Below are 14,558 nucleotides of genomic sequence, written 5' to 3' on the forward strand. Positions count from 1 at the left end.
TAGATATACAGATCATTGTAGGATCCTTGCACGCGGGTAAGCAACTACTCATTAAAGGGTATTTCCCATTCGACACCCCTGCCAGATTCTGACTCTCTGCTGTGCGACAATATTTGGTTCGAGCGACAAGTTGCCTGAAGGTTAGACCCGATCCGATCCGATCGGATTGGAATGTTGGCCCGTCTCGAAAGCGTTGGCGGTTAGACAAAGCCAGCTAGAGGCGGTGGGAGCGAGAGGGGCAGAGCCGCACACACACACACACACACACCTACTCGCGAATGAGTATGTTTGTTTATCGGTGTTAGTTTTGCGAGTGTCTCATGATATTTCGCAGAATCGCGGTAATCGAGAAACTCCCCAAAACACAGATAAACTCTTCCGGTGGACAGTGGGCAAAATACAATATACAAAACAGTTTGAGGGGGGAGAAGGGGAGGAGGGGTTTGTATGGAGCGAAGCGGAACTAGGAAATGCCTTTTGTTATTGGCACGCGCGACGTGATCTGGAAAACTAACTGCAGTGCACGGAAAAAATTTAATGATATATTGATTTCATAACAGCTTTGATTTTTGAAAATCATAGTTATTGGAATTCTTTACCCCAATTTTCTGCCTCTAAATGTAAAATCAGAATCATTAACATGTAAAATTGTGTAATTTTCAGCTTTGAAGCTGAGCTTGCCTTAAGTATCTATACAAATCTGAAGAACAATTTCCCAAACTCACTTTGCCCACAATGCGATCGACTAGGCACATCTGCATTTTTTGTAATTTCTTGGAATTTTATTCTTTTTTATTGCTTTTTTACTCTTTGTCCTCGATTTGTGTGTGTGTGTTGTTGTGTATGAGCTTCAAAAGGATGTTCGAACGAAGGAGGAAAGAGAGAGCAGCAGGCGTGAAGGATAGCGAAAGGACGAGGCTCTGGATATCCAATGCACTTATCACCGTGTCATTCCGGTCCAATCCAATACGCTCGAGTCCATTTCTTTCCGATGCCATCCGATCCGCGTCGAGGATTTTACAATTTGGAAGCACTTAAAACTAAATCTCTACAGAATGTGCAATCAATCTTTTACAGTATTTTGTAATAATTTGTGTATTGGATGCGTGGATGTGTGTTTTGTGTGTATCTTATGTCTAAACAGGGCAATTGAATGTAACGAATCGAAGTTTATTAATTAACGAACTAAGCGAATACAATTTTAAAAAGACACAAAAAAAAAATAAAAGGTGTAAGTGTACGTTTGGCGGGGCGCTTATCCAATATGCGGACGTGCCCCAAGTGAACGATCATAATGCTCTTTAAGGTATGTTAGTGATGCTTTCTAGAGAGTTTTGGAGGCAGGGTGTTTGGATGGTGGCATGTATGAGGCGATAATGTTATCCTTGTTTCGTTTAATCTAATTACATAAATTATGCTAGGATTAGCCCATGGAGCGTTAAGAAAAAAGAACTACATAAATTACTTGGGAGATGGTTGCAATCCCCATTTCTCTTGGTTGCGTTTTTGTTGGTTTTTGTTTTCTATATCCTAGACTCAGTTGACAGCGGCGTGCCACCAAAAAATGTGGTTAAAATAATCGTATATGGTAACTGGATGCACTGTTCTTTGGAGTGGTTTTTTTTCTGTCTCTCTCTCGTTCTACCGAAATTGCTGCAGCTTTAACTTTCGTTTCCGATATTAGCCTTCAGGTGTCTCAGTTTCTTATTCGGGTTTCCTCGGTCACTCCGTTCCTTTCAGTAGCTCAATTTACTGGTTTTTTTGTTTTTGTTTTGTATCAGATCAGTGTAAAATTTCATAGCGCGCCTGCTCCTTTGATTCGATCTTGCTAGCTTCGATCCTGCCGCCTTTCACGTGGTTTTGGGGTTTACGCTCGCACTCATCCATTCTTTAACATCTATCCATCCATTCGTATCCGACGTGTTCTGCTACCGCTTACTGCTTACTGCTCCTGGTTGATTAGCTAGTCCATGGAACTCCGCCTTATGCCTCTCATAATCTTTTCAGCATGCGTTTTTTCTCCTTGAGCAACTTCTCCTTCTTCTTGTCCTGCAGCTTCTTGTCCAGGCCCGCGTGCTTCTTCGTCGAGGGTCCATCATCATCTTTGGCATCGCCAGGAGCGCCAACACCGCATTTCGCAGGCTAAAATGGAAGAGCGAACATATGGGTTACACAATGCTATATAAGCTATATAATGCTACACAAACATATCGGAGATGAAAACCCCTCATTTACCTGGGCATGGATCTCTGTCATCATGCGCGCCCTCTGTGAGTAGTCATCGTAGCGTTCCAACAGCATCTTGCCGGCCTCCTCGTTCAGCGCCGATTCCGGATTCGGGACAATCAGCAGGCATTTGATGGTGAGCAGAATGTGCTTGATGCCCAAATCCGGCTTCCAGTCCTTTTTTAATGTGTTCACACAGATCTCCCCGTTGGCGGCCACATTCGGATGAAAGATCTTCGTGAGGAAGTACGCTTTGGGTGGCGTCTGCGGGAAGTCCTTGTTGAGCGTCAGTTTCACGCGGAAAACTCCAGCGGCGTACGGAGTGCCAGCAGGTCCATCGATCAGAGCCTGAATATCCGTCACATCGCTTTCGTTGATCAGCACCTTGATGCCTTCCGGTGGCGTGGTCTCCATCTCCTGCAGCTCCCTCATCACCTGCCTTATCGTCTGCGGCGACAGGTTCTCCACATTCGAGTATTGCTGCAAATGGAAGAAATCATTAGTTTGGAATTGCACTGCTACATCAGTAAAAGTTTAAATTTCACGTTAGCATCACAATCGCCTTATGTTTAAAAGATAAATCGCGGTTGGAATACTTATTGGACGTACGATTTCTAAAATGAATTGACAAATCATCAGATATACAGAATTTCAAGTACAGTACTTATTGGTAAGGATTATTACATGCAAACTTCACTACCAGAATCATATGACTTCACAAACAGGGCTTTTTATTCTAGAACTATTTGGTAAAGACAGGCATTCTCTGATAGGCTCAGATTCTTTATAATCGCGTAAACAACTTCTTATGAATGGTTTCGCAATATCCAAGAATGCAAACAATTATTTAAAGAACATGTTCATCCTACCGAACTCATGATGTCTGAACTTCCTGCTGCTCCTGTTTCTGTGCGTGAGTGTGTGTGTGAGTAGATGCGGACCTGCGCTGGTGTGCGTGCGAATCGCTGTCTCAAGGTTTCAGTTTCGTCAGCTTCGTCAGCTTATTCCTGCAGCTGAGCTCTTCGGGCCTTCGAAAGTCCCAATTTCACCGCCTTTTCCCAGCTGGCTTGGAAAAGTGGCCCAAAAATATGGGTATATGTGTGTGGATGGCTTTTCCTTTTCCTATGCGTACTCCTTTTGCTTTTCTTAGCCCCACCACTTGTCTCTCCTTATCCGTTGTTTGGGTTTCTGTTTTCGCACGCTCTCTTCTACAGACTCGTATATGTATTTGGTATAGCACTTCTCGAAAACCTCGATTTTGGGATAGCCGAGCGACTTGAAATTTTGTTCCGTAGCTTGCTATTGTCTTAAAATCGATTCGCTCGCCTTTGTCGTTGCTGCTGTGTGAATTTTCTCGACTCTCTCGTCACATTTAAACAAATTCAGTTGTCTAATTGCACACTTCACGCTCGACAACAACACACAAAAACAGTTCAATTTTACAGTAACCCTCGTCGATGGCGCTGCGCTACAATTTGGGGCATATGCGTGCATGAAAGTCGTTTGATTTGAGCGCTGAATTTTGGCGAGCAAGTTCAATACGGAGTTATATAAACTAAGCATATTAATAAAGCTAACACTTTTCTACAGTCATGTGACAGTAAAGCCTAGCTTTACGTGCAACTAGTAGCGTTTTTGCAAGTGTAGCGCATCTAAAGATCTACATAGCCCACACAAACAAACTGTCTCTACACTAACGCACCAACAGGGCTGCTTAGACGCTATCGGTATATCGATAGGTGCACAACATCGCTTATTGCCCAAGTAAAAGGTATTTATTTTGGAAATTATTAAAGAACAAACATGAAAATATTATTATTTAAAAAAAGCTAAGCTTTTATTTTGACTTATACAAATCATTTCTAGCTATCTATAAAACATATATATCTGGTATTTCTAAACAACTTTGAAAACATTGATTACTTTTAAAATGCATTGCACTTGCATATTTGTGGTATTTTTGACAACTGAAATGGTATATTTTGGGCTTGCCTTTCCGACGGTCACACTGTAACTAATACCATCCGATAACCGATAGGGCCTCCCAATATCGAAGTACGATAGTGCCCGATAGGTTCATCCATCCATTTTTTTTATTTAATTAGTTTTAATTTAGATTTCTAACTCTAATTTATTGGCGGCTCCCTACTATCGTCGCTCCCCGCCATCGGTACGCTGCACTTTGGTTCGGTTTCGGTTCGCATCGGGCGTATCGGTTCGATTTCGATCCTGAAGATCAGATCAGAGTCTGGGGAACTGAACTGAACTGCCGTGTTTTGTGTTGTGTGTGAGGCAAGGGAGTGGAAAATTGTGAGTGCACTCTTGATCGGGCGGATCGGAGAAAATGTCGAAGAACAAGATAAACACAACGTCAGGAACGGCGGCCAGTGAAACAAATCTGATCGAGGTGAAGTCGAAGGTGAGTCCTAACATTCGTGGCCCCGCATTCCACGCCCCTTTCTGCGACGCTGAGCTGCTGATTCATGCGCACAGAAATGGGATTAATAGCTTAAATTGAAGTTCTGTGGGGGAAAGGGGTCTTTAGTCTGAGCAACATTGTGGCTACCAAGTTGGGAACTCCTTATATTGCTGACATTCCACAATCGGTTGGGTTATATTAGTACTTGGACTGCGAGGGGCGAGGAGCAACTGGTTTCCATCTTCGGAACACCCTAAATTGTCAAAGTGCTCTTGGCAATGCACCTTACTTGTCGGAATTCCTGGGTTCTGATAAGGAATGTTGAAACACCCTTTAATGCTTGGGCTATTTGACTGAAAATCAATCTGTTGCATCTTATTCGAAAACTACCCTGTTGCGCTCATTTTCAGTGATTGCATGGTATTCGATACAGAAAAGGTCTTAAAGATTAAACGATAAAGTCCATTTATAGCTGAAAGATAGTAAATGTACTGCAATTCAGAAGAGTTTCCATTAAACTAGTAAAAAGGTTGCATACAATTGAATCAACAAGTGATGCTCTTAAACAAACGTTTAGCCCTTTTACTAATCAAATCCAATACTTTAGTTCGATGCAGAGTTTCGGCGGTGGAGCTTTAAGCGAAATGAGGCGGAGCAGAGCTTCGACAAATTCGCAGCCCTCATTGAGCAGCTGCACAAGCTGACCAACATCCAGTTTCTCATACTCTACATCGATCCGCGGGACAACGATCTGTTGCCGATCAACAACGACGACAACTTCGGCCGGGCCCTGAAAACAGCACGTCCACTTCTACGGGTCATTGTACAGCGAAAGGGTAAGTATGCATGAGACACTATACAAACCACTCAACTACAATCGTTGCTTCCACTCTATAGATGATCTTAATGAGTACTCTGGCTTTGGAACGATGAAACCGAGGAACCTCATCGGCAGCATACTGATGGGCCATACGCCCGTGAAGACAAAGGCGCCGTCGATATCCATACCGCACGATTTCCGCCAGGTCTCGGCCATTATTGATGTGGATATTGTGCCGGAAACGCATAGAAGAGTGCGTCTGCTAAAGCACGGCAGCGACAAGCCCCTGGGATTCTACATACGGGATGGCACCTCTGTCAGGGTGACGGCCAGTGGGCTGGAGAAGCAACCGGGCATTTTCATATCCCGTTTGGTTCCGGGCGGTCTGGCCGAAAGTACAGGTCTGTTAGCCGTTAACGATGAGGTGATCGAGGTGAATGGCATCGAAGTGGCTGGCAAGACTCTGGATCAGGTCACCGATATGATGGTGGCCAATAGCTCCAATCTGATAATCACCGTGAAGCCGGCCAATCAGCGCACACTGACGTCCACACATCGCGGATCCTTCTCGAGGAACAGCCAGCTGTCCAGTGGGTCACATCACACTAATAATACCAACACCTCCGACGAGATCGAGCACGACGATCAGGACGATATTGTGGACTTAACAGGTGTTACACTGGACGAGAGTCCCACGTCCACGTCAGCCGGCAACCACAACCATCAGCCACCATTATCCTCATCACCCTCGTCGCACCATCAGCAGGCAGCTTCCAATGCGTCCACGATAATGGCCAGCGATGTCAAGGATGGAGTGCTGCATTTGTAGGATTAACCAGGAGATACAGCACCTCCAGCAGCAGCGTCCAGAACTTAAGCAACGGAAAACGCGAATTCATCGCAGAGAAGCGCAGAGGATTTTCAGTTTATCAGACTTAACTTTCCTTAAGATCGAATAAGTTCGTTAAACTCGAGTCAATTATTTAAAGTTATACAAGTTAGGCCAACTTATCACATGTTCTCTGATCGATTGTATGTATATCGCTCACTTACTAAAGCGACTGTCAGAGCGACTCAACCAATAATGATTTTGAAAATAACCTTGTAAAATCCATATGCATTAGCCAGAATGCCTGAAAGATTGAGTAATTAATGTATAGGCCATATATCCCATTCATTTCTTGTTAATCTTGGCCATTTTAATTTAATGTTCTGCAAAATTCGAGTCCGATTGTAGGTGAGCAATATATAAAACACGATTGTATATACATGTGTAATCATACAACTTTCCTTCATACATTCCACGAAACACTCAAAGTCAAAGAAAACACACCTATTCATTTGCACGTTTTTGAATGCAGTCCCTTGTTTTTATCTTTTTTCCTGGCATACTTATATGTGTATTTAAATTTGTAAGATTTACGTCTTGTTATTATTCTTGCTTGTTGCATTAGACTAAAGTGAGACAGCTAGAGGAGCGAGTGAAATAGAGAGAGGGCATCAAATGCAGAAGGCAGATTTATTAACTAAACCATTTGAAACGGCAATAATTGTAACGAAATCACACATACTAGCACGAATAATTTATAAAAAACATTCCATTTTATGTACTGTGACAAGTCGGAAAAAGCCCAACAAAATTATATTTCCTGATTTGTAAACATTTTTTTTTTATTTTAAACGATCATTCTGTGTATATCTGCAATGTATTTTTTAGCTCAGCGTCTTGTTCTTTTGTCATTACTCATTATATCTGTTTATTTTATATACTTTTTGTAATTGTAACTTTTGTTTTTTCGTCAATGTGTCCAATACTCGTCCAAGTTCTTTGTTGTAATTGTCATCCCTTAGAGTTATGGAGAAAGAAGGAAAAAACGAGGAGAAAAAGTTAACAAAACGTTAAGATACAAACGAAACACCAACAGCGCCTTTGCCTTCAAGAGAGCAATTCGAAACTTTTTATATATATACAAGAGAATATATACACTAATACAATCTATGTTATATACGTACCCCTGTACACATAATTGAAGTCTGTATACGCTTTAGTCAAATTGAGCAAAGCCCGACTGCTCGACTTGAAGTTAACAATATTCATATTAATGTGGCGGAACAAGCATAACTAACCATACGATGTAACCTAGATAGATAGCAAGATCTAGGATAGACAGCAGAGAATCTGAAACTATATCTAAATGCGTATCGTCTCACCATTCCCCTCATACCCATTCCACATATCCCCCTACATTACCTAGAAATCTGAACTTACATCGAACTAAAAATCTTTAGAATCCCCGATTTCCAAGCACACGCATATATATATATATATAAAACAAAAGTGTATTCCCGCTAAGCAACTGAAAAGACCGAAAAGCAAATCACGAAAGAAAACCCTATATTTTGATGTATGTATTATTATTTTTTAATAAACCTAAGAGAACTTGTAACCGAGCTGGTGTGTGATTGATTTTTCCTGGGAGTTTGTAGCAAAACAATGCAAGTTTACTATTTATATCACAACTATTTCGAAGCTTCTGTTACCTAAAGTTTACAAAAATATAAAGTTAAAAATTATATCCTGTTCGTGCGTTTGTATAAGAAAGTATTTAGTCCATTGTAAGCAAATCTTTTCAATTTAATTGGTTTGCTTTTACTTATTTTTAGCTTACAGAAATCCGCTTAACCATTTTATAGACTGCGAATTGATAGCTGGTTAATTCCTATTTAGTTAAACTAACCTAGCCTTTTTGCATCCTAAGAACTTGGAAACCATCTAGCTTTTGTTTCATTAGGGATTCGATTTATTCGACCACTCTTTTGGTTGCTGAATATGTACATTTGTTCAAGTGTGTATTCGCGAATTTGGGGCTTGGATCGTAGGTTGGTTTGTTCTTACATGGTAAAAATTATAGCTAGTTAATCGTACATTCAAAACAAAAATGAGTCATCTAAGCAAATTACATTGAAGAGGAAGATTGTGGAGTTCGGAGACTAAGAATGATAATCAGTCTAATCGCTTCCAGTCGCAACATTTGCGGCATTGTTCTCCAGGCACTGCCAAATGGTCTTGGCCGCTGGTCGATCCTCGCTTAGAGCATTTGTGCACAGATAAAACAGCTCCACGATGCAGTTGTAATCGTCGCTGAGCTGAAAGGCCACGGGCAATGGTGGGCGTGTACCATAGGCGGAATGAAGGTTGTTCAGTGTAAAGTCGGAGATGTCGTTCTCCTTCGTGTCATCATCTTCTTCCTCCTCCTCCTCCTCCTCCTCGTCGTCATCATCGTGACTCATATCGTTGTCTGTATGTTCATCCATTGCAGTAGGTAGTCCGTTTTTCCTTTCATCGCTGGAGAAGTCCAGCTGTTTGCGCTGCAGCTTCTCCGTGTCGGTGGGTAAATCGTGGGAATTGTCCATATCCTCGCCAAGTGCGGCATCGAGCTCCAAGGTATGTGGAGGCACCAGCGCAAGGGTTTCGTAGATAACCAGGCCAAAGCTGAAAATTTCTGCCTTGCTGTCAATTACATCCACTTCGTCTATTACCTCCGGGGCGCACCAGAGGCTAGTTCCTAAAATAACACGACATTGGTTGTGAATTAAACTCCTTTAGATGCAGTTTTATAGCATATTGGTTGATATACTGCATAATAGCTCAGTAAACTCACCCACATAGCGCAGTCCGGGATTCTTTAGGAAATTAACCTCGCCCTGCTCGTCCAGCGGAAGAGAGACTCCAAAATCGCACAGCTTACAGATCTCAAACTCGCCCTTGACCAAGACATTAAAGGACTTGAGGTCGCCGTGCATGAGACGCGCTTCGTTGTGAAGAAAATCTAGTGCCAGTGCCACGTCCATGATCATCTTATAGGTATTTTTGGCCGGCAACGGGCCCAGGTCCTCGTCGTGACGCTCCTCGAGTATGGAGCCCAGTGAAGTGGTGCACATTTCGAGTGCCAATGTGTTGATGCCCTCGTCATTGGTGACAACGCCTCGGAAGCCCACGATATTTGGATGCTTCAGTTTGCTGCAAAGTCAGAAGGTACTGTTTATAGGAACTTTCAGTTTTAGAGGCAACTATAACAACAACAATCCTGCGTGGTGTGTACACCAAAAGGCACAATTTACGCATGCACATCAAGGTAACTCAATGCCTTGAAAGCAAAAACTTCTTCTAATTAACTTAAAATTTTTTTTAAGAGTTAGGATTTTGTATATTTAGGCGATCAGCTAAATTTTAAGATAGCAATTTAGTAAAATAACATTTCAAGCAAGAGTTAAGCGATGGTCCATGAAATTTTTAGTGATTCATTGAATAGACCCGAGATCACTATTTTGATAACATTTTAATGAGTTGTGCATAAACTGTAGCTGTTCAGCTGTGGGTAACCCTAATAAATTGCTGACCCACATATCGGTCCACCCTAGCACACACGCACATCCAGCATCCGCACACGCACACTCGCGCACACATACACCCACACGCAGGACACTGACACACACGCTCAATTTGAATGGACATTTGTATTTGGATGATCCTACCGTAGAATATCGGCCTCGTGGACAATCCGCTCGTTGAAGAGCGTGTCCTTCTTCACCCGCATGTTCTGCGTGATCCGCTTGACGGCCCAAGGCGAGCGGATTTCGCCGAGACGGGGGGAGCGGTCCAGGCGGTAGACCCGGATACCAGTGCCGTGGCCCAGGGTCTTCAGCATCGGCGAGGGCGGCACGTTGATGGGCGTGCTGCTGTTCTGGACATTCTCCATGTGCAAATTTCTCAGCTTGCGGCGTGGCGTGTCCATCGCATCAATGGCAAAATTCAATCAAACCGAAATTAAAGCGACGCGCACAAAACACCGTTTAAACTGTAAATGGAATGCAACAGTGTTGGTGTTGTGTTTGGTCCTCGGCGCCAGTGTGACCGTATCGGCTCGTTTGGCAGCAATTAATCGCGAAATTGCGTCTAAACTGAAATTTCTTCTTATTGCTATGTAACATACTTAATTTTTACGAAGTTATAGCTTATAAACTTCCGTCGGAAATAGTTAAAAACCGAAGTACCCGCCTGCTGTTCTATGGCGCCATACGACTGGTCACACTGACAAGTGAAGCAGCTTGCAGTACTTATTATTTAGCCGTTGGCATTCAAATTGCTTTTACTAACCTCCATTTAACTACGAATTAACAAAAACGGAAGCAAGTTCAATAAGGGTGCCAACTAAATTAACTGGAGTTGATAATAAAGAACGAACAAATGCCAGATTTATTATATTAAAGTTTTTCATTACCATTTTGCATATCAAAAGCGTCGGTTTTACCGTTAAGCTTTAAATTAAATGTAACTGAAAAAATGGTTAGCTAAGACACGAACCGAAACAAGTGCACCTTCCCCAGACAACAACCGATATAGAAATAGCGCATTTTGTTGGTATTTTCATACCAACAATTGGCGCGAAGGCCGTGCCAAAGCGGAGATGCGATTAAGAAGAGGCGCGCAGAGGCAGTCTGTGGAGAAACACCAGCGGAGTCGCACACAAGCGCGGCGATTCGAAAGCGGACGTGTGTGAAAATCCAGGCCGCGGGTTTTCAAAATTTTTTGTTTTATTTTTTCGAGTGCGGTGTGGGAGGGTGTCACCTTCGTAAAGGCAAAGCGGCAGCAACAACAACTCCGTTAATATTCTGGAACGGGCACACACACACAACATCCGTAAAACCGAAATATGCACATGCTTGGCGGAGTCGTGATTTAAAAATAATACAAAACACCACAATAAAATATACGCACACACACACGCGCGCGTATGTAAGGTGCAAAATAAAGTTTCTTTACTGGTTTCTGGTGATAACAACAAAAAAAAACATGAATAACTAAAGAAGAAACCAAAAATATAAACGATAAAGAGGAACCGCAAAAATGCCACTCAGCTGTTACGGCGAAAAAACAGCGAAAATCACCGAAAACATCAAAAATCAGGTGGAGAGAGAGAGGAAAGATGGAGATTAAAACACAGAGCGGAATTGGAAACGAAATCGTTAAAAATCAAATAATAACAACAACAGAAACAACAAAGGCGGCAACCTGCTCTTAAAATCGACACAAATCTCGCTTTAATCTTTTGTTTTACAATAACCCCCAAAATCGCCATAAGGCACAAGTGCAATAAAAACCATAACAACAACAACAGCAACAACTAAAGCAGCAAGAACAAACAAAATCAATATTCAAATTAAGCAGCAGCAGAACCAACAACAGCAACAAGAACAACAACAACTCAACGAGTCGAGTCGATAAGCTAAACGATAAGTGAGAGAGAGCCAAAAGGGGAGAAGAGAGAGAGCGAGCGAAAAGCGAGAGACAGAGAGCACAGCATCCACCCAAGCCCATCCAAATTCACAAAATTACCACCCCCACAAAATGGGACGTCGAACTTACTTAAGCCGGTCCTCAGCGATTTCCTACCCCAGCAGAATCGAAGGATGGCTGGACGTCTGCGGTGAGTGCGAGTTACATATAACATCATACATAGACTTCATAGTGAATAACTCACCAATTTAAGTTCGATAAAGGAAATATAGGGTTGTTGTGTATCCTTATCCAATAATAATACACTCGTCTATTACAATGAAGTTGATTAGACCATAAAACTAGTTTACGGCTACTGCCATCAGATATTTTTTTTTACCGCGCCTAATATTTCTAAACCATATTAATAAACCATATTGTTAGCAACTAAAACTGGATGATTTGATAATTTATGCAATTGAGCAATTGCCAAGTATAGTTTTTTTAACTATCCCCTAGACTTTGTTTTATAAACTCGAAACTAAAAGTACTTTAAGAGTTAATGGAACCGGGGAGATAAGGAAAAACATCTGAAGACAAATAATGGTGCCCAAGAGTACCCACCGTCGAGAAACAAATGTATTTTCTAATCGCAACTCAAAGTAAGCAAATGGTTGTAATCTTAATTACTATTAGGTACCATTAGATACAAATTATTAGATGCAATCTTTATATGTGCTGCTAATGAAAGCGGCTCAGATAAAAGTTTGTTATTTGTCTACAAAATCTAGTAGGAATATATGTTGGAAGATATGGCAGTTAAATATTAACCATTATTAAGGAATCATTTAATTAGGCATAGCGAGTTTTGAGTGGGAAATTATAGTTTGGGAGTACGTCAAACATGAAAATCAAACCCAGTGACCAATTGTTTTTCACTTGGCTTTACATTTAACACCTTTTTAAAAGTGCATAAAAATGGTGAGCAAGTGTCCATAAGTCGGCTTTTTAATGTGACACTTATGGGAGGAGGTTCATCTGTGGGTTTTGCGGGGGGAAATTCGTATGGAGAGGTTGCCTCCCAGCGGATGCGGATGTGGATGTGGATGTGGAAGCGGTTGCGGATGTGGATGCGGATGTGGGATGTGTGATCTGTGATGTTTGCTGAGGGCTGTGGGATGAGCTCTCTCGAGTTAAGTGTCTTCGTGTCACCTGTGCAAATTCCTTGGCCTGGGAAAAAATACCTTTCCACATTTTTCGGGCAGGTTCATGTTTGTCGACGAACGTTTTTCCCCGTTATCTCACATTTTACCTGTCGCAGGCTGTCGTTGCCTTAGTTGTTGTTGCTGTTACAGTGAGGGGTTGCTTGTACGTCCCTCGGAAAAAGGTGAAAACACACGCACACAAACACACAAGCACACACATATCGCACACTGCAAATACCCAGGCAAATAGACAACAAAGCCCTGCGCAGGGTATCTCCTCTCATCGAATGTTCAGGCGACCAAAGTGGCGAAGGTGAAGTGGTCATAAATACTTAAGTAGTTGCTATTACCCATCCATTACTTGGACACTTTAAAATATTTTCAATAGCGTTCTTAAATGTTATTCAAAGCCAAATGTATAAATCACATGTTATAAATATTTAAACACGGACACATTTGGCAGTAAATAATACCTTTTAAAAGGGTTTTATGCGTAAGTTTTTTAAATAAATCGAGTGTTTGAAAGCTGTATTGAATATAAATGTTTAAAGCTAGTTAACAGCTTACAGTTTATAATTGGTAAAAGGGTTTTTGCCAGGGCAAATAGCACATTTAGTTTTGTCGCCTGTGGCCGATATGCTCGTGTGTATTTGGATTAGCATGGGGCATTGAGGGAACACGTATAGCTGAAATTGGTAATAGCAGACATCCACACACACACACACACACACACACAGGCACACACACATTGAAACGATCGCGATAAGTGGCAGCAAACAGTAAAAAAGGCTACCTTCGCCTTGAAGGCAACTTCTCTTATTGCCGTTTTCGGATTTCGTTGGTTTGCCTCATTTGCTTTATTTTTCCATTTCAATTTTTTTTGTTTTTTGTTTTCTTACCTTTCTGTTACGGTTATTTGCCCGCAGCGGAAGGAAGGTGTGTTTATTTCCAGGTGAACACGACTGTGTGTGTGTGTGTGTGCGTGCGTGTGTGTGTTTGTGTGCGTGCGGGTTGGTGTGTCAAGGTCATTGATGGCATTCTATGGTAACCTTTTGCCTCGCCATTTGGCTTCGTCTTTGTCCATGTCTCTCGGACGTTTGTTATTTTCTTGCACACTCGCTTTTGAAGCCCACCTACAAAACTCGGTTAACAATCAAGCGCAGAGGCAGCGAAACAGATGCACAGAAAGAAAAAACGCACGACATCTGTACAGCATCTTTTTGTTCAATACATACTATATTGTAATTTCATTAGTATGCTTACTATGTTGAAAGTTATTATATCTCATTGTTTAGCAGCGAGATAGATTTAAACCTAATGGATTCCTACTGTTTGCAGTCTACTTTTAAAGCTTATCTGTCACACAGTCTAGTTGTAAGACAAAAGATTTAAAACAAAACTTTGATCTTGCATATTATGTTGATTTCAAAGTTCGAGTTCCTGTCAGTGTATTCGAGCCAAGAACTAATCGCAGAAGTTCGATCCATTTGGTTGTTCCTGTTAGTTTTTTCTTTTTGCTAGAGTTGCTGTTGTTCTTTCGTGTCGCCCGCTGGCTTGACATCATTTCTGTCATGTTTCGTGTTGTAGCTGCCTTTTTATTTGGTCGCTTGT

General features: G+C 41.8%; 4 protein-coding genes across 7 annotated transcripts in view; 2 read left to right on the forward strand and 2 right to left on the reverse strand.

Moving 5' to 3' along the window:
* Window positions 1-756: 756 nt before the first annotated feature.
* Window positions 757-3,656, reverse strand: LOC120457400 (ubiquitin-conjugating enzyme E2 S). Its single transcript, XM_039644979.2, has 3 exons — window positions 3,096-3,656; window positions 2,236-2,706; window positions 757-2,142 (listed from the first exon to the last, which is right to left on the reverse strand). The coding sequence occupies exons 1-3, from the start codon at window positions 3,102-3,104 to the stop codon at window positions 1,993-1,995; spliced, it is 630 nt and encodes a 209-aa protein (XP_039500913.1). The 5' UTR covers window positions 3,105-3,656; the 3' UTR covers window positions 757-1,992.
* A 613-nt stretch (window positions 3,657-4,269) lies between these two features.
* LOC120455718 (partitioning defective protein 6) lies at window positions 4,270-7,916 on the forward strand. The gene is made up of 3 exons (XM_039642133.2): window positions 4,270-4,645; window positions 5,253-5,481; window positions 5,543-7,916. Exons 1-3 carry the CDS (start codon window positions 4,571-4,573, stop codon window positions 6,292-6,294), a joined length of 1,056 nt encoding a protein of 351 aa, XP_039498067.1. The 5' UTR covers window positions 4,270-4,570; the 3' UTR covers window positions 6,295-7,916.
* A 327-nt stretch (window positions 7,917-8,243) lies between these two features.
* On the reverse strand, window positions 8,244-10,465 carry LOC120455717 (lymphokine-activated killer T-cell-originated protein kinase). Its single transcript, XM_039642132.2, has 3 exons — window positions 10,002-10,465; window positions 9,128-9,486; window positions 8,244-9,031 (listed from the first exon to the last, which is right to left on the reverse strand). The coding sequence occupies exons 1-3, from the start codon at window positions 10,259-10,261 to the stop codon at window positions 8,475-8,477; spliced, it is 1,176 nt and encodes a 391-aa protein (XP_039498066.1). The 5' UTR covers window positions 10,262-10,465; the 3' UTR covers window positions 8,244-8,474.
* Window positions 10,466-10,956: 491 nt separating this feature from the next.
* Window positions 10,957-14,558, forward strand: part of LOC120457256 (ras GTPase-activating protein raskol) — a 41,678-nt gene continuing 38,076 nt past the window's right edge. For all 4 annotated transcript variants that reach the window (XM_039644659.1, XM_039644660.2, XM_039644661.1 and 1 more), the window contains exon 1: window positions 10,957-11,953. In XM_039644659.1, the coding sequence (XP_039500593.1) occupies window positions 11,875-11,953 (79 nt within the window). In that variant the 5' untranslated portion in view covers window positions 10,957-11,874. The remainder of the gene's footprint in view (window positions 11,954-14,558) is intronic.

Source organism: Drosophila santomea, chromosome X (genome assembly GCF_016746245.2).
Source record: "Drosophila santomea strain STO CAGO 1482 chromosome X, Prin_Dsan_1.1, whole genome shotgun sequence".
Lineage (NCBI taxonomy): Eukaryota > Metazoa > Arthropoda > Insecta > Diptera > Drosophilidae > Drosophila > Drosophila santomea.